Raw genomic sequence first — 20,073 nt, forward strand, 5'->3', positions numbered from 1 at the left:
TCTCTCTCTCTCTCTCTCTCTCTCTCTCTCTCTCTCTCTCTCTCTCTCTCTCTCTCTCTCTCTCTCTCTCTCTCTCTCTCTCTCTCTCAGTCCCGGCAGGATTGGTATCACTGACACTGATTTTAGGTGGTGACTCATCTCTAGAGTCTTTAATTAAACATCTTCAGGCGTCAGCACTCGGACATAGACATACACAGTGGCGGACTTAGCTATGTTTCACCCATTTCAATAGCCCTCTAAAGGGCCTAGACTGACATGCTTTTAAAATACACTAGCCCTACTCATTTTACTCAATGTGTAGAGACATGGACACGAAAAGAAGGGGTGCTACCCCCTCAGCACCCCTAAAACCAGGCATTATAAAAACCAACAATTGATAATAAAAAAGAGAGAGAGAGAGAGAGAGAGAGAGAGAGAGAAACAGAGTGTTGGACTCAGGCAAGGGGCAAAAAAACAAAAAGGCCACCAGCTTCACATGGTGGGGCAACAGGGCACAGAAACTGAATGACCAGCGCATTCATCAGAAATTCATTAATCAAGCATCATTGAAAGCTAGACAATCTGTATTCTCGAGCACACCCAGAAAATAGTCTTCGGCAATAGTTAATCACAAAGTTCTATGGGCCCTTTTTAGATTTTGGGCCCTGTGCACATGCCTGGTAGGCCAATGCGGTAATCTGTCCCTGCAGAGGGCCCTTCATCACATAGGGGAACCTTGGAGGGCACTTTGCCACATTTCCTCACACAAAAGGGCAGTCTAGACAGCACTGCATGACAATTTTCCATTGGAGGGGTGCCCATTAGTGCACTGCATCACATTTTCTCAAACGTTGAGGCACCCTAGAGGGCACTACGTCACATTTTTCCACTGGAAGGGTACCCAGAGGGCACTTAATCACATTGTTGGCACAAACGGCCACCTTGGACGGCACTTTACAACATTTCTTCACACAAAGGGGCGCGCCCCCTGCTAAAGCCCCTGGGAGTGCACCACATGCCTGCAAGTATGGACAAAAGTGTGGACGTTAGATAAAAACTTACTTTGACTACAGTTCTGTAGTTGATAAGTGAAGTGTCTGAACTACACTGCAGACTGGAGTCATTGTTAACAGTGACAGACAGACAGATAGATCTGCGTTATATATGCTTGTCTCCTCTATGAAACGTCTGTATCCTCACTGAGCTGCATTATTGTGAATTATGATGAGCTGGTTGTGGGTTACACCCCTCTCTCATCCTCTCCCTCTCCATCTCCCTGCAGTTCTCATGCACTAGTTCCTGTTGTTGACTGTGTAGTTGCTGTGGCTGCTTTGACGTACAGTATGTCGGTGTTTAAGTTTGCTGTCTGCTGAAGTGTAAATGTTCTCAAATTGTTGTGTTTGGTTGTAGATTTAAGTTATCTTGGCCATCAAATAATACAAAACACACCACACCATTTAGTATGATGTCATTAAATAGACAGACCTTTTCTCAGCACCCCAACTGTGACGTCCTTATGTAGGTGAGACTTCCCTTACAAAAAAAAGGAAAAGTTACTCTGTAAATGTCTTGCTGTACATTTAGTGTAACATCATTATAGTATTTCAATAGGAGTTTAATAGTGTGATCAAAAGAGAAACACCATATAATATACTATAGTTACTATTATATTAAATATTTAAAATATACACAATACTATAAAGATCTAGATACATATGATTACTATTGAAGTATAGGGTTACTCTAGCTACTAAAATAGCAGAATGTTATAGAATAACAGAAATACTATAGTAATACTACAAACTTTCTATAGGATACTATACGATTCTCATAGTATGCTATAGCAATACTACAACAGCTGAGTAGTCTTTATGCTGATGAAAAGCCACACAAGCCAGGGTATATCTGAATGCAGACAGATGGCACAATAGTAGCAGAGTGGATTTCTTGAAGAAATTTTGTGACATGGTGCAGTTTAAAGGTGAGCCCAGTTGTCTGGAGGAAGCCAAGTCCATGCTATCACAGTACAGCCAGTTAATTATGCACTAATGTATGCACAGCCCCAGTTACCCTGCAATATCATCTCCTTCCACAGCCTGCATTGAGATCATTACAGGGTGTTTGCCTTGATCCCCTTGAGCAGGTGTTATGTTTGTGATTATGTTTGTGAAAGAGAAATAATGTGTGTGCATGTATGCCAGTGACTGTATGAACTAGTTAATAGGAGATATTGTGTATATAGGCTACAGTAGATTAGGAGTTAAAAGACATTGTTTCATTGTTTTAGCAGAGATATTTTAACTTACATCCACATTAGTACTACTACTGTTAGTTCTGTTTTGTTTTATGTTTGTTGTTTTCCTTTTTCACAGTTACATGACTCATCACAGTGTCTCCACATTAAGACTGCAGAAAGAAGTGGTAATGACTTTTCTACTTGAAATCTTCCCCTGCTACTGTTACAATTTCATCTTTCTTTCCATCTTGTAGCTGATTCACCCCTTTGCCTCCTCTTTCTTCCCTCATTTCTTTATCTTTCTCTCTCACGTGTCTTTCTCCCACTGCTGGTTTCCCACAGAGATGGGTAGCTAAGAAACAAGGAGTCATGCTAGAACATGTGCTTTCCAACGTCATGTTCTTGTCACCTGATGACAGTTAACACAAAACAAACCCTTAACCATTGACAGGAACACACTGACTCTCTTTGTCTCTCACTCTACAGGTGTTGGAAGGAATAAAGGAGAGGGGGCTTTCAATTTGTCCTGTTACTGTAAGTGCTGCTGAAGACTGGCTGCCTCTGTACTCTGCTGATAATTCTGGTGCCTGAGAATACCATCTGTTCGTCTGTGTGTGTGTGTGTGTGTGTGTGTGTGTGTGTGTGTGTGTGTGTGTGTGTGATTGTCCGATCCTGGGGTCCCAAGGCTTTGCACTGGCTGAACCGCACCCATGGAGGTGGCCCTGGTAGACTTTGAGAGCATGGATGGCCTTGATGGCAGCCTTGAGGATGAGGTGGACACCTACGCTGATGAGACCACAGCTCTCACAGTGGACTTGCCCCCCGAGCACAACAGCCAAGGCAGCAACTACCTTCTGCGAGCCCCTCAGCTCTCCTCTACGCCCCCCTGCCACAGTCCTGTGCCCTCCTGCATGTGGGAATCCACCTCATCTTCGCCCATTCCACAGACACAGACACTAGGAGTACCCCAGTCCCCAACCATGCCATCTCCAAACAGACAGGGGCGCAGTAGCTGTGCCAGTATGATCTCCAACTGGAAATTGCTGCTAAACAGTGAGGGCACTAAGGAGAGCGAGACGATCTTCAGCCAGCTTGCTAAGGAATGCTGTGAGGATCTATTTGTAGATAAACGAGGGCTGGATGACGGCGACCAGAAAGTCATCATCAACATTGCCGGTCTTCGTTTTGAGACACAGCTCAAAACTTTGGACCAGTTTCCTGAGACGCTGCTAGGAGATCCGTTGAAGAGGATGGACTACTTTGATCCAATGAGGAACGAGTACTTCTTTGATCGGAACCGACCCAGCTTTGACGGAATCTTGTATTACTACCAGTCAGGGGGTAAGATCAGACGTCCAGCTAATGTTCCCCTGGATGTGTTTGCAGATGAAATTCTGTTCTATCAGCTTGGAAGTGAGGCCATGGAGCAGTTCAGAGAAGATGAAGGATTCATAAAGGATGTTGAGATCCCTCTTCCTAATAATGATATGTATAGGCAATTCTGGCTGCTCTTTGAGTACCCAGAGAGCTCAAATGCAGCCCGAGGTGTAGCATTGGTGTCTGTTTTTGTTATTGTCATATCCATCATTATTTTCTGCATGGAAACACTTCCAGAATTTAGAGATGAAGCCGACCCAATTGTGCCCACAGCACAACAGCCTTTCAACCAATCTACAATTTACACCTCTGTGGCTCCATCTGGTGTAAAGCCCACAACTTTCTCTGATCCCTTCTTCATCATTGAAACTGCCTGCATTGCTTGGTTCTTCTTTGAGCTGTGTGTGAGATTTATGGTCTGTCCCAGCAAAAAGGAATTTTTCCACAACCTCATGAACATCATTGACATTATTTCCATCATCCCTTATTTTGTTACTGTGGTTACAGAATTGGTCACAACGCCACAAGAGAGCTCAGGACAGAACATGTCTTTGGCCATTCTGCGTATTATCCGTCTGGTCAGGGTGTTTCGTATATTCAAACTCTCACGTCACTCCAAGGGGCTGCAGATCCTGGGACAGACTCTGAAGGCCAGCATGCGTGAGCTTGGCTTGCTCATCTTCTTCCTCTTCATCGGCGTGATCCTCTTTTCCAGCGCTATCTACTTTGCTGAGGTAGATGAGCCTAACACACAGTTTGTCAGCATACCTGATGGCTTTTGGTGGGCTGTGGTTACTATGACCACTGTAGGCTACGGAGACATGTGTCCCATTACCATGGGGGGTAAAATGGTGGGCACCCTGTGTGCCATCGCAGGTGTTCTGACCATTGCTTTGCCTGTTCCCGTCATTGTTTCCAACTTCAACTACTTCTACCACAGAGAGACGGAGGCAGAGGACAAGTTGCCCTTGGCAGATGCTGTTGAGCAAGCCATGAAGGCTGAGACAGGGACCACACAGGGTAGCAACACCTCACTCAATAAAGCCAATGGCATCTGGCAGACTGACAAAGGGAAATAACTGTAGAAGGACACAATTTAGAGGAAGAGACATTGCCACAAAGCAGGAAAGAAACAATAAAGAAGAAGAGAGTATGGAGGAAATTAACTGTAATGATTTCCCTCAACTTATATTGTAATGGGATTATTGTGATAAAATTTGTGTACCTAGTGAAAAATGTTTTATAAGGATATACAGGATGTACTGTACTTACCTCGTTAGTGTCTAATATAACAATGACAGAATTCCCTATGTTCTTGTTCAGGATTGAGTGTCAACATATTTGTGCTGGGACTCTTCTTTTAGTTGCACAGAATCAGAAAAAACGATAATTAATTGTCATAATTTAGTAGCATGTATTTTTTTTTATATAATTGTGGTCTTATTTTCATTGTAATGGCCATTAATCCAATCGCTTATAACATTTTGCAAACCAACTTCACAGCTGAAATATCTGGCCACAAATACTCTTAACTCAACTTTGAAACAGTGTCCTCTTGGGCCATGAAGGTTATTTGCCTTTCAAATATAATGAAAGTTAAAAAGTAAAAGGCCTTTTTTAATTTACAGAAACATTGCAAGAGGAATACGTTGTGTGTCACCCTGCTACTTCAGTATGAAGATAACAAAATAATGTGCAAAATAATAAGTGGAATGAATGATGGCATATCTTACACAGATAAGACCATGGTTGTAAAAAAGAACATAAACAAAAACAAAAAAATCCGCAAAGAATCCAAACACAATCTTCCTGTAAGTGTCGTGGATGAGTAACTTGTGTATAGTTTCTAGATTATAGCCCTGCTGTATTTATTTATTTAAAAATGTATCATGATTCTATTGTATTTATTCACTCTCTTTAATGAGTAGCGTAAGAATCTTCCACTATTGTTAGCAGTCTAACTGGATTCACACTATGTATTATAATGGAGTGCCTTAAATTATTAATGTTGGGATACTGTTGAATTCGCCATACATAATCTGACTGTAATACCTATGTTCATCATGCATATATGCTCAGTATTTTTTTTATTTATTTCATCTCAGTTGAAAATGTAGAAGTTGTAACCTCTCTCTATTTTAGCATTTGTTTGTGAGAGTTATTTTCCAACAAAGAAATACATTCTGACCTGAACTACAATTTAGCATATCCAAAGAATAGTGGATACCACCTGTATAGGAGGTAGATACTACCCTCCAAAATGTGGATTTCATGTTATAAACATCATCGTGTTTGTCAATTAGTGGATATCTTATTGAGGAAATAAGGCTGTCAAGGACAAACACTGAGAAAGTGGAACAGAGAAGGAAGAAGCCAAAGATAATTGCCGAATTAAGGGAACTGTTACAAGGCCAGGGGACAGAGGCCAAAATGTCCATCCGTCTTATTTTGGAGAAATAATTGTAAATTATGCTGTATCAGTGTAATGTACCCGGGGGTATGTTTTATTTCTTTCATAACATGTTTTCCTACTATAAAAGAAATTGATTAAGTGACATGTTTATTGGGATCCAGGAATATGATATTATCTCAATATAGCTTTAGAATTGTGTAATGTCTGAATTTATGATTGAACATGATCAAACTAAGAGTATGTGTATGCGTTTCCTGTGTGTTTGTCAATCAGCTTCATGGTGATAATGATTATACAGTATGATATCAGTTTTTATGATATAGTCAGTCCCTTGTCTGTAAAGTCACTGTTGTATAATGAGTTCAGGGTACAACTGGCCTGAAGTGATTATCTTTGCCGTCTGAGAGTTTGTTAGACCATTACACTGTATTTGTATGTATGTTAACATTTCAGTATACAATTTACTGTAATGTATGCAATATATTCTTGGATTTTAAATCATGTCATCTCACTTTTTATGTGCTCTGATGTGTGGACCGAAGAAAAGCGAGATAATGAGTTAGTGTTTGTATTTTCTTCTTATCTCCATCAGTGTTCCCCTTCAGGGAAGATTTCGTCATTACTTTCAGTAATGTGTCTCTGCTTTCACCGTAATGTTAGTGCCACACACACACACACACACACACACAGATACAGGTCACATCAACAAGGCATGTGTGGCAGTGCAACAACCGAGACAACAGGACGCCAGTCTCTGGTTGACATGGAGTAGTCTGCGAGCTTTTAATGCTAGTTAGCTTCACTTGATATCCTTCTCTCTGAACTCACCTCAACACCTGGTCTCAGGCCGAGAAAGGCTCCTTATAAACGCATGAATTCAGTAAATACTTGAAGCAGTCAATTGTGGAACATCTTTTCCCCACTGAATTTATCATATAAAACAGTCTCTCGCAGTCACCAATGGTATTCTAAAATAAGCATTTGCCTCTTTCAAGTGTGAGGCGGTGTGAAAAGCTACAGACTCCTTATGGTGTAAAAAGTGCGGGGGATTTCTTTATACCAAATGACAAGATGGTGTTGTGCATATTCACAATAGGACAAATCTACTGTATATCACACAGCTGAAAGAAGAAAATTCAAAATAACACATAAACATGATGAGGGACTTGAGGGAGCATTTTTTAATGAATTTATATGAAACCATAACATTTTAAAAGCCAATCAATCACTTAACTTACGAACTTGTGTATGTCTAGTAATGTCTGTGTATGTATCAGACGTTAGTAGCTGAATAACATACTGTATGCAACTATAAAGATATACATAGACATAAATCAACCTAAACTTAGATGCAGAAAATATTATGCAGAATATGTGTCCACATTCCTGAGATATCGGAGGTTTGTCTATAAGTATATTAGCTGTTTGGTGATATTCAATAAAAATATCATTCCAACTTTTGACTCACAGGCAACTTTGAGCTCAATTTTATTCTGTCATCACAACTGTTGTGTTATTATGCAGGGTTGGGAACAATAACAGAAACTTGTTTCCATCATTTCAGAGTCCCAGAATCCTGCTGAAGACGGCTGATTAGTTTTATTTGACAACTCCTGCTCCCCAAATTGTTTTCCAATGGCTTCAGTTAAACCGGTTGCATTCCCTCCAGGATTACCAAGAACACTAAACTATGAATGGCTGTTTGTCCCAGATTATTACTACATGGGCGTGGGACATGAGGGTCACCCAAGGACATCGAGTGAAAACAGAGCTGCCGATGAAAAGAGAGAAAGGAGGGATGAATGACCCTTGGGAGGAGATGAGAGCGGAGTTCACACGCTGCCTGATCTCTGGCAGTAGACTGTCAGCCGCGTAGATAGGTTACAAGCACATACGGAAATAGGTTACAATTGAAATAGATCTCCGGCGCACACACAGACAAAAACACACCAAAGGTTGAAGGAAAACGGATGTCCTAATGTGGTGCAACCATTGTAATTTGTGTAACCTGAGGTTTGAGAAGAGAAAGACACAAAAAGTATAGACTTAGTAGCACTGTATAATGTAACATTTTCAAAAGCTTTTTCCCTGAGGGAAATTATTTAATATTTCAGCTTAGGATAAGAGTTTGTGTTGAGACAGGCTAGTCACTCAACATTATATTTGAATAGTGTTTTTGTCAGTGATAGTAGAGAGTTATGGTGCCAGGATGTCACATCACTCTCCAGAGACACCCTTTACGGCAGACAACATGCCACAGGAACAAAATGTGTTCATTAAAACATTTTAAGCCAATTCATAGTCAGTGTTGATAGTGTTCAGCAACATGGAGAATGGAGTGTGCGTATCGTGAAGATACTTCAAATTGCATATCATTATATGAACTGGAAATCCTGCACTCTAACCTGCTTCCCAAAAGGATGTTTTCACATGTCAAACACAGTTGTAACTAATAACCTTATTAAAGTAATTGCTGCATTGCAATACTTTTCTTCAGTTCCACCTGTGCTTTAAAGGTAAAGAAGATTCAAATTACAAACACGAGTGCCTGGATTCTATAATTAAAGGAAAATAGAGAGGGTTTTGAAGGAAGGAAACTAATGGTGATGCCCATCAAGCATGAGAGAAAAGGTTTGAGAAGCTAAAATTGACTTGTGTTTCATCCAAAAGACCACTTCAGGTAATGTTAGTGTATTTTCCTCAGCTTTCCTTTTCTAGAGCTCTCCATCTGTCTCTGCCCCATCACTCAAAATACACATCTATACACACCGTGCAATCCTTTCTCTGTCAAGAATTGTTTTTATACTTGCTATTTAAATTGATACAGCTGGGTTGCCTTGCTTTGTGTTGCTCTGTGTTCAAAAACAGCAGACTATTGTTCAATGACTTACATTAATCCAATTTACAAGACAAACAGACTTGGACTGTGCCTTTTCCAAGATAGGATCTTGGTCTGTGATGATGGTCCAGGTTTCTAAGTTTGCATTAACAGCTGTATTTTGAGTACAAACATTGTTGACCCTTATAATTTCCATGGATTCAAAGTCAAATTTGAAAAGGCCACGCCCATCTGAACTATTAAATCCAGATATCACATCATATCAGGAGGACTATAACAGCTTTTGATATTAATCCTGGTGTCTCTTTCTGGTGATTTATTCAAAATGTGTTTGTGTGTGTGTGTGTGTGTGTGTTTGTGTGTAATATTCTCATGGCACTGTGGGTTTTTAACCACAGTCAGTCAATCCAACTGCATCCTGTGTAAAGGTTGGGTAGGTCACTAAAATTGTATTCCATTACAGCCACTAGATACCTCATCAAAATTGTAATCGGTAATGTAATCCAAGGGATTGCCCAAACTCAATAATAGATACTCCCAGATTACTTTCTGTGTTTGATGTATAAATAAAGGGTTAATATATGTAATCATATGTGAAATTACAAATTTATACAAATATTTTTATTTTTGGGTAAATGAAAACGTGCGTATTGCATGCTCTTTTCTAAAGACATAAACAACGCCACTATTTTTATGGATTTATGTGTTTCTCACTCTCGCTTCAGAACTATTCCCTAAGTAATCCTTCTATCATTTATAGTCTACAATATACAAATGTATAATCTTGTCTTATTTGTTTCTTTTGAGGTGTTGTAGGCAACATAAACTGCATAATGCTTGTCTGTAACTTCAGGGGGACTACACATCAACATACATACAGTACATATCACTATATCCTCTACTGCTGTATCTGCACACAGCACTCCCCCACACATAAATATATATAATAGGAAAGCTCTAGAATTTAAACACATAATGAGATTGACAGCAACAGCCAGTATGCAGTTCAGGAGGATTCCATGGTTCTTCTTTTTATTTCTTTTTCTTTTTTTTTTTGTTGTGATCCTGTTTGTATAGGTGACAGAAGGAGTGTTATCTTTTGCATGCAGTGTTTGAAGCTAATCTGCTGGGATGACATAAGATTAAACTGTCTGGGCTCCCAAAGGCCCAGAAAAACATAAAGCGACACAAATAAAAATATACACTTTTCACATATTTACACATTACATAAATACAGAGATGGGGCCAAAAAACAGGATTGCCATGCTGTTCCATATAGCGCCCAGTGCCTACTTACAGAGTTTAGGTAAAGTGCATTTTCTTTATTGTCCTTCCTCTCTTTTATTATTCAAGTGAAAATGAACTAAACTCCATTGTTGACTTTTTCAAAAGGTGTGCATGTGTGTGATCTTAGGCTTAGCTGAAACTGCACAGTGGAAGATCCCTGGCAAGTGCTTAAAGATGCATGAGAGTGCTCCATCATTAACGAGATGCACTGATGGAAAGTTCCACATCGGAGTGAGGGATATGTGGAGCAAGTGAGAAGATAGGCAGAGTGTGTGTGTGTGTGTGTGTGTGTGTGTGTGTGTGTGTGTGTGTGTGTGTGTGTGTGTGTGTGTGTGTGTGTGTGTGTGTGTTGGGCTGGGGGGATCTTCATCTATAATTAACTGTGGCTGGTGATAATAGTGCGCACATATACAGCAAGGGAAAGACACAGATTTTAACGGCCCAGTAAACTAAACACTTTGATTTGTTGTTATTATTTTTATTTTTTAATATTTTGTTTCAGCTTTCATACAAATTCAAATACATACAAATTTCACACAATATCCATTCTTTACTACATAGCAAGCAGCATACAACACAATTCTCAAACCTTAAAAGTCAAATCAATGATTCTGTAAGGATTCTTATGAGACATGGCTCAAAGCTCTGATTATATTCTTTATTTCTAAAGAAAAGCAATTTGATAACAAAAACAGGTTTGACATTTTCACATTTTGATATCAAAGTGTAAAAAAAGCAAAAAATATCAGGGGAACAATCAAACTGTAATTTGTCAGCGGTGTCATGACAATAAATTGTCTCTTTTAAATTGTGATTATTTTCACAACTTTTCACAACAAGCAGAACGGGTATGAAAATTAATTACGTGACTTATGTACTGTTCTTATTCTAATGATGGCTGATGACTAAATTAAATGAAAGGAAGGCAAAATAGCTACCAAAGAAAGTATGAAATATTATTAAGATTCTTAAAAGAAAATAGGAGCCTGGTTATTTGAAGTACACTGAGTAGAAGGTTAGTGTGCAGATTTTGTCACTCCACATTTCCACTGCTGACGTGTGCTTGAGCAAGGCCCTTAATCCACAAATGCTTCACTGGAGCATTAGGGGCCAACAGATCAGCCTACCCAGTTGTACTGGGTGTGATGTTTCTAACTGTGCAAGCAGGACATTCTGGGAAAACAGAACAGCACTCTCAGTGAAAGTATCCGGGGTAAAAAAAAGGGGGGTTAAACACAAGCAGGGATACAATAGTCTCGACTGTGCACTGGAACAGTTTTCCACCTTATGCACTTATCATGAGAGAATAACAAGCCTGTGATGATTAAACCATCTTCTTGTGAGATCAGCTCAGAACAAAACAGAAAGTCTTTCATTGCAGCCATCATGGGATGCATTAAAAGTGGTAGCCTCTGAGTCTTTCAAATCACACGTAAGTGCAACAATACAAGATTACCATTCCCTGGTATCCATATACCAAAGACTATACAGTTGAAAATGTACAACTTGAAATGAATTGTAAATTGTATTTTATGTAATTAACAGATAGGATGGGGAGATTTATTGCCAAAGCATGTTGATTGAATTGAATTAATTGATTTCTAAAGATTTGCACATAAACATTTAAATTTGAACATTACACATGAGGAAATAATTTCTAAATTAAAAGTATGATTACATGAAGTCAGTCAGAATTAAGGCAAATGGAGCACAGCCAGTCTGTTTTACAAGGAAAAGATGTACCTTAGTGCCAGGCATCATCGTCAAGACAGTATGTCTTTATCTTATCGACTGGGCTCTTAAGGAGCCACCAAGGAGGAGGAGGAAAGGATTAGAAACAGAAAACTGTCAATCTGTTGCTGTTTATTACTCAGTTGGATCACAGGGCCCTGCTGAGGGTCTAAGAGATCCACGTCAGACACACACACACATATACACACAAAAAAACACACTCATTCATTAAAACATGCAAGTTGTGCTCCCTTGTGAAACCTGCCAACATCTGTTTACGTCTGTTGATTGAGTGGACTGAATTAATCAAAATTATCCCTTCCAGATCCTACAGATTACCTAGTTTCAAGACAGACAAAAAAAACTCAGAGTTGGTCACATAAGCCCTAGGCATCTTAAGGCGAAGAATTTTCTAGAACTTCTATCTTTTCACAATCGGTTGAGGTGTCATGTTCACAAAATTTAAACAAGACTTGAGTCTGCAGACATGCTAGCAGCTCTGTGAGGCTGTACTTACACAGCGGAGCTTTGTGCTAAATGCTAACTTGCTAATATGGTGTTGTTTAGCGGGTATAATCTTAGTTAGAATAAGATTTGCTAATTACTAGTAAACACAAAGTACTGCTGAGGGTCATTAGCTTTGACTATTACGGTCTGGAACAAGGTAGTTGTAATAGAATTTTTTGAAATCCCCCGACATTCATTTAAACAGCAGAGAGAACTGTGATACTTATGTAAAATAACCATGTTATTTAAAGAGAAATTTGTTGAAAAAATGCAGATATAGTATAAGGTGATTGTGGCAATACTTTAAAGTTTGTGCCTATGTGACCTGAAGAAGCGAGAGGAAAAAAAGAGTCCTTATCTGTGCTTCTGTGTGAGTAGAGATTATATAAGATTCTGAGAGTCTGAGGAAGTCCAAAAGATATTCCTTGATTCTGTGTTTTGACAAAGGACACTGACATGTGGAGCCTGGGATCAAACCACCAACCTGTGATTGGTGAATGACCCGCTCGGCCTGCTGAGTCACAGCCCATTACAATGTAAACGTGACAAAAATTAAATTGACAAAAATCCAGTTTATAAACATAAGTAACATAAATGTGGACCTGAAAACACTTCAGGCCTTGCAAGTGGGCTAGATGTTGCATATGATCAGTTCTGATGGTCTTGCTGCTGTATGCTTTTTGTATCATTTTTGAATGTCCCTCCCTTTTCTTTTTCATGTCTCTCACTCATGTTGAACCAGTCCATAATCAGACATAATCAACACCCCTCCCTCCCCTGTCCTCACTTGACTTCTTGTCCTTTCGCTCCTCAATCAAGGCATGTGTCATCTGAGAGCACCAGATTTTTTTTAAACAAGCAAACACACATAAACACACTACAAAATCTTACTCGGAGAGCAATCTGTTCTCAACTTGTTTAAGTGATGTGATGGAGAGAGTCTCTGCAAGTCAGGTGGTTCACAACCCTCTTTATCATCTCAAAGGTCATCCTCTTTTCTCCTTCGGTGCTCCATCTCCATTAGTGAGGCTGTGACACTGTATCAGTGCAACATCAGCCGACCTCCCTATCTAAATCTCCTCTGCTGTCTCTCACACACAAAGCAACCCACACCTTTTTGTTAAGACTAACAAATTAGGACAAACACCCACAAACAAATGTCAGTCTGCTTATGTGCTGACTCTTCACCTAAGTACGCTCTACGTGCCCTGTTGCAGAGCTGATTAGTAAAAAGGTCGTGTACTTTTAGAGATATCATCACCAAAGAGAGAGGGGGCAGCTTGTGCTCTAATTTTAGCCATGTCGCTCATTTCCTCAGATCAAATTTTTATGGACTTTAGTACTCGAGGAGGAGAGGAGAGGAGATTAAACATGCTCATGTTTTTTTTAATGAACAGAATCATGAATGTATGAACCCCTACAGTTTCACAGACCACCAATATCGAGTCTCATCTCTGCCTTTACAAAGCCAGCTGGTTCTGGCAGACTGGCTGGATCAGTGGCTGGTGGAGGACAGCAGCAGATGTGTTTGTGATCCGTATGATCCAACCACACTCATTATATAAGAGGATCTCTCCGCAGGTAACCGACCATCTGTATGAAAAGGACATGGGGCACAGAGATCAAATGGTCCGTTCCGGCTCAGTGACAACACATGTTACCATTCAGGCAGGAGTGTGGATTAGCTGATCAAGCATGTACTGTACTGAATGTGGTGTAGTTGAGAAGTTGACTGACTGGGAATATGTGTTGTATCTTTCGGTTCCTTAATTTTTTCTCATCTCTGTACTGTCTGTAATAAAAGCACGAATATGCCCAAAAATACTTTTAAAAAAGGGTGAATGTGGTGGGACTGTGATTCTCCATGCCAACAGTTGATAAAACAGATCCAGAATGCATCTTTATTCACGCTCATCTTTCAGCTTATAAAGGATTCAAAACTAAGGTGGCGTATCTAGCCTTCTCCCTTATCAGCATCTAAAAATAGTGTGCAAAGCTGGTACAGGTAAAAAGTTTTATCCAAATCCCCAGACTAGAGTTTAGGCTGAGAGATCCGGTAGACTTTTTGATTTCACAGCACTTATTAAATTCCCAGTCAACTGGCTGTACTGTGCTCCACTCTTGTGCTAAATGCTCCATCTTGTGGGTGTTTTATGAAATGGCATTTCCAAACAGTCCAAACAGTTTTTGTCAACATCATCTGTGTGAAATGTTTTGGGATGAGAAGGGGGTGAATCCTTATTTTATTTTACAAAGAAGCAAGGCCCTCCTCAGTGTTAGCAGACCTTCAATTTAATTAGAAACCCACTCCCTAAAGACATACTAAATTGTAAGTTTTTACAGCCACAAAATAAGTAACCCAGTCACGGGCGCCAGCTCTTTGGCTGCTGACAAGCTTAAGCACTGCAATATTTTGCCATAGCCTAATATGTAGTTGGTCATATGTTTGTCTGTTCATCATAATCAAGCCAATATTAGAATCAACCCTTATGTCTGTTGGCCAAAATGAATTGTTACAGGTCTGGAAGAAGACTGCCCTACAGAGCAGCAGTTTGTATCTAAATGTATAGCTGCTGTTAAAGTTCAGTAATGGCTTAACTGATCAAGTTTCACAAACTAAAACACAAAGCAAAGGCTAACAGCAATGCATAGCTTACAACAATAAAAATGCACTGTACAAAATAAATAAGTGATGCACCATTTATTAATTTGCCTACAGAAGAACAGAATTACGAAAGCATTTTGATCTTGGTTACAATACGTTACAATGGAAGTAAAAGAAATCAGTGTTTCTGTTTCTACAAGATCAAAAGTGTCATAGCCCTCAGTGAAACCTAACCAGGCAGATTTTCCTGCATCCACTTCTGAAATGGAAACGAGGGCATGCCAGAGACCTATGAGGATTAACAGCAAATCATTGAACAATAGTGGTGAGGTGGCAAATACTTAGACATAAGGGGACAAGGAGTGAAAGAGAGCAGTGTTCAAATAGCATATCACAAGACCAGTGAAATTAGAAAGACCTATTAGATGAGCGCCCTGGAGCTAAACTCTCAACTTGAATCAATGTTCCGTGAAAACTTTGAATAATTGAAAAATGTAAGAGAAATTGGTGTGATGTTTATCTGATGAATCTCTGACGTCCACAGTTCAGTCAGCAGTGAGTTTTGGGGTTTTGAAGAAACAGAAATCATTGTATTCTGTAAAAAAAGCTTGATAAGTAGATTTTAAAGATTATATTGATATAGTTGAACAGCATAACATAACATACACAGTTACACCAAGTATGTTATGCAGCGATGGGTCTAAAGGGCAAGAAACAAGACCCTATTACCTAGTGCCACATTGGGCCAAGCTTTCAATTTCCAAAGAAGCATACCTCCTGATGACTTAAGGCCCTTTTAGTCACAACAAGAGTTGCGCTGCGCTGACCTCTGGTTTCAACTCTGGGCCCACAATTAGATCTAGATGAACTTTGGTGCAAGCGCATGTGAGCAACAAGCGCTTTGTTCAACATAACAAAAAGCCATCTTGGCGAAGCTCGAGGCACTGCAAATGTCTTTCAGAGGGCAGTGGTGGCGTTGACATGTGTCTGAAAGGGCCTTGTTGTGACCACACAATATATACCTATTCATGCTGTCAGACATTTGACCCTATATCACCTTCAGACTAAACACTGATTAGTGTTATAAAACTTTTCTGTGCTAAGTGTAGTATTGTTTGTTAATTTGATGTTTGATTCTACTGCAAATCCATTACCATGTTGACTGTAAAAGAACCAGTTACTTCTACAAATAGGCCTTTCACTCTACTGATACTGTAGTACAAAAAAATCAAATAAAACCCCTTTTAAATAAAACAAGACTCAACCTTCAATACTTTTTGCTTACATATACTGTAATTATGGTTTCTTGTAATCCTGTGATGGAGTAATTAACCATCTGTGTAGACTCCCACACCTTGCAATCTCTGAATGGGCAGATGGGCATCGTCTGAAGGTGTAGAGGGCCTCTGCCCTTGTGTAGCCTCATGTTGTGCTTGAAGTTTCAGCCACAACAACAGCAGGATGAAGCGCGTAACTCTAAAACATAGAGATGAGTTCAGTTGAGTTATATTCAATCAAGTGAGGTTGCCTTGAAAATGAGATGAGATGAGATGTTACAAAGAAAATATCAGTAACTTACCGGTCATTTATGTTCTTCTTGAGGCTACAGACAATTATGTTGAAAAAGAAGAATGTGAAGTGTCTCAGGCTTAACCAAGCCCAGAACACCAACTCAGGCGCTTTCCTAAACAACACCTCCAGTCTGGGAGAGAGAGAATAGACTTAGTGTTGGTGTTTCTCTATAAGGGCACAACCAAACAAACCATAACTAAAACCAAAACATAAGCGTGACCTAAACAATGTCAAGGTGAATAGACTTGCAAGGGTTAAGTATGATGTGGGATTCATTGGTCTAGATTAGTTAGTGCAAATGTATGGATGCCTCTGGATATGTCTTTAACCAATTGTTTGACATATTGGGGAATATGATTAATCGTCTGCTCGCAAAGATTTAAATGATAAGATAACTTGCCTGAGGTAACAAAACTGATCTTACAACGACCTAAATGCCTGTAAATCTTACTAATTAACATGCTTTATCTAAATTGTACAAAAAACAGAATATAAACATCAGATTGGAGTTTTACGAGTGTTTCCAGATTCCAGTCTTCATGCTAAGTTCAGTTAACCGGTTAATGGTTAGATTTGCCAAAATGTTGAACTGTTCCTTTAAACCTGAGAAAATGTAAACTTGTTCTGCCTCATAGCCTCGTATTTCTCAGCACACGATCCATGCAATTAATCCTAAATGGCTGTTACAATTCTGTCTGTGTTATGTAATTTGTGTTCGGTGTATTTATTACCTGTGCCTACTCTGGAGTATGGGGTAAAACAACAGCATGAGGGGTAGGAGCAGGTGGAATAAGATTCTTACAGAGAGTCCAAACATGCTTAGATAGGTCACCACGTTCCCCAGCAGAACTGAAACACATGTTGGCAAAAAATTTTTTTACAAAGGGTTAGTGTAACAATCTGAATGTTTTGCTTCAGCCTCAATTCTGAAATGAACAAACAAACTTTAGTGGACTGCCAAACATTTATTTACATATATGATCTGACAAACTGCACACAGATCCTAGTTCAGAGTAGACCGTTAAATGTGTGTGTGTGTGTGTGTGTGTGTGTGCATGTCTGGCAACCATACCATTCTTTATCAAGTCAAAATGGAGAGGAGGTTCTTTACTCAGTCGATTTCTGGCCCATTCATGATCAGTAGAACTGTCGATCTGCATGCTTCTATTGTCTATAGAAGATATCTGTGTAGGAGTCTCCTTTTCCATCTTCGCCTCCTTGTCTTCCTCTATGGTGGCCTCCAGATGCCTCCATGTTTGAGTTTGGTTGTAGATAAGTGGAAGTTCGGAAACTCTGTGTATCAACAAATACGGGACAAGATCTGCACACGAAGGGGAAGATGTGAAAGAGAAATAAAGACAGTACGTCAGAGTGAATCTACAAAAATCAGTACATTCAATTACACAACTTTTCCCCTGTAGATACAGCTGACCCACTGTTGTTCAGGAGGAAATTAACTGCATCTCTGTAGCCGCTGTCGTAGGCTTGTTCGAGAGTCTAAAGGAAGAAAGAATCACATACAAATGAAATGTTACAAAATTAGTCTTTTTTACAGTGTTGTTGTTGGGCAAGTGCACGTAAATTACGTTGATTCATTGTCGTGGAAAATTGTGGTATTCCTGGTGAGGGATTGAGCAAATAATTGAGTTACAGAAAATTGGTTTTCTTCTCCTTATAATCTTTTATGTAAGTACTTATAATAGTGCTATTTTCTATTATTATGTCTTATATATTGTTTTTAATCTTTAACCTGTTCCTTTTATTATTATACTCATTATTCTAGTCTGTCCACGTATTTAGGGTTTAGGTCAGAGATGTGAAGTTGTTTTATTGTTTTCCTTACTAGCTGTTCCTTTCTTTGCCTTACCTTTCCTTTCCCCAAAACATAGAAACCTAGATTGTGTAAATGATTATGCATCCCTTTGCTCTGGGCCAGATGTTAGTGACTGTCCTAGGAGACCGAAAATCTAGTCCAGCTGATTTGTATTATAGTACTTATAAATTCTTCAAAAGACAACAGTTTGTTGTAACTCAATTATGGGCTCAATCCCTCACCAGGAAAACCATAATTTTCCACAACAATTTGGGCATAAAAGATTATAAGGAGAAGAAAAAACTATTTTCTGCCATCACATTCATCAACAGGTGTGTGGTAAAGGGTTGATTTATTTTATTTTTATTTAACCAGGGGAAAAAAACCCATTGAGATAAAATCTCTTTTTCAAGGGCGCCCTGGCCAAGAAGGGGAGCAGGACAGCAAATCTAACAGTGCAAAAATAAAATAACAGTACAAAATTCAATTAAAACATTTACCCTTTTAGCTACAAAAGCAACAGACGCAATCCACTATCTAACCTGTACATTAAAGATTAAATCAGTATTTAAACTCTCTTAGACTCTAGATACAACAGAGGTTTGACCTCTAAAGCCTTGGGGTAGAGAGCATTGATGATCCTGAAGCTGTTGGCCATGTTGCCCTTCAAGGTGATTCCACTCACTACCATGTCCATGATGCAAGGTGTGTCGGCAGGACAGATGTCTACCTCTCCAGAGAAGGGGGACACAGTCAAGGTTTGACTGCTGAGTGCGGGGAGTACTGGCTGCATGCTGCTGAAACCCCCATCCACATAATGCTGTGAGAAAATAACACACTCATGATGATACAGTCGAAACAATGTGCTGAAAGTGAGTGTGTGAAAAGGCTATCAAATACTCACTACTCCTTTGAAGGATGGAGGCAGCATACCGCAGTAAACAGGCACAAAGCAGCTACATAGCAAAGCCTGGTAGTAAAAATTGTAATACAATTATGCTTAATGTCTTAATTTGTTACTAACCTGCTCAGCTTTCTTAAAAAGCATTAGTGTGAATTTGTAGTACCAACTCACCTGCACAACATCCTCTTTGGACTGGAACTCCGACATCATAATGAGCTTGCCATCAGTGATGCGGGTCATAGCCACAGCAAGACGCCCACTGGCCAGTTGGTGCGCATTAAAGGGAAGATGTTTGTGTAATATGGACTCCAACCAGTGGAAAACATTAATGGAGGGGTGTAATGGGCCAAGTGTAAAAGCCTTCATCTGTTTGGCAAAACGTATCATCTCATCTCGCATAGCAACTGTAAAATAGAAGACGTTGAGTCAGAGACAGTAATTTCATGAACAGAAGTAGACTTTAAAAAATACAATAACAATAAGGTCACTTACTCGGGCTCATTTCACAGACGACAGCAGCTGCTACCAGAGACCCAGCAGATGCACCCAGGACACAAGGTGCCGCACGCAGTATCCAGGGTGCAAAATTTAGGAAGCACTGGGCTACCCCTAGCTGGTAGGTGGCCAAAAAGCCAGATCCAGAGAAGGAGATGGAAGGAGGAACTTCACAATAATGACAACTGAAAACTCCAGAAGCCATTTTCTAATGGTAATAATTCTCAATTAAATTCTGTATATGATGAAAGTAAAATCTTCTTTTGTTCTTTTAAAAGTGGTCCAAGATCAAGCAGGCTGAGATGAGTTATCCAG

The 20,073-nt window shown here is 39.6% G+C and overlaps 2 protein-coding genes across 2 annotated transcripts; one reads left to right on the forward strand and one right to left on the reverse strand.

The window, feature by feature from the left end:
• Nucleotides 1–2,925: 2,925 nt before the first annotated feature.
• kcna10a (potassium voltage-gated channel, shaker-related subfamily, member 10a) lies at nt 2,926–4,671 on the forward strand. The gene has a single exon (XM_046055587.1). It carries the CDS (start codon nt 2,926–2,928, stop codon nt 4,669–4,671), a length of 1,746 nt encoding a protein of 581 aa, XP_045911543.1.
• An 11,620-nt stretch (nt 4,672–16,291) lies between these two features.
• On the reverse strand, nt 16,292–19,963 carry pnpla1 (patatin-like phospholipase domain containing 1). Its single transcript, XM_046055588.1, has 9 exons — nt 19,756–19,963; nt 19,435–19,667; nt 19,264–19,329; nt 18,967–19,179; nt 17,983–18,043; nt 17,619–17,867; nt 17,278–17,395; nt 16,554–16,676; nt 16,292–16,450 (listed from the first exon to the last, which is right to left on the reverse strand). Exons 1-9 carry the CDS (start codon nt 19,961–19,963, stop codon nt 16,303–16,305), a joined length of 1,419 nt encoding a protein of 472 aa, XP_045911544.1. The 3' UTR covers nt 16,292–16,302.
• Nucleotides 19,964–20,073: the final 110 nt, after the last annotated feature.

Source organism: Micropterus dolomieu, linkage group LG08, assembly GCF_021292245.1.
Source record: "Micropterus dolomieu isolate WLL.071019.BEF.003 ecotype Adirondacks linkage group LG08, ASM2129224v1, whole genome shotgun sequence".
Classification (NCBI taxonomy): Eukaryota; Metazoa; Chordata; class Actinopteri; order Centrarchiformes; family Centrarchidae; genus Micropterus; species Micropterus dolomieu.

Bases quoted from the DNA above. Each gene is read 5' to 3' on its own strand.
- kcna10a (XM_046055587.1), top strand. From the start codon at position 2,926: ATGGAGGTGGCCCTGGTAGACTTTGAGAGCATGGATGGCCTTGATGGC.
- pnpla1 (XM_046055588.1), bottom strand. From the start codon at position 19,963: ATGGCTTCTGGAGTTTTCAGTTGTCATTATTGTGAAGTTCCTCCTTCC. The intron at 19,330-19,434 runs GTGAGTTGGTAC...TTTTACTACCAG, and splicing joins CCAAAGAGGATGTTGTGCAG to GCTTTGCTATGTAGCTGCTT. The intron at 16,677-17,277 runs GTAATAAATACA...TCTCTCTCCCAG, and splicing joins ATACTCCAGAGTAGGCACAG to ACTGGAGGTGTTGTTTAGGA.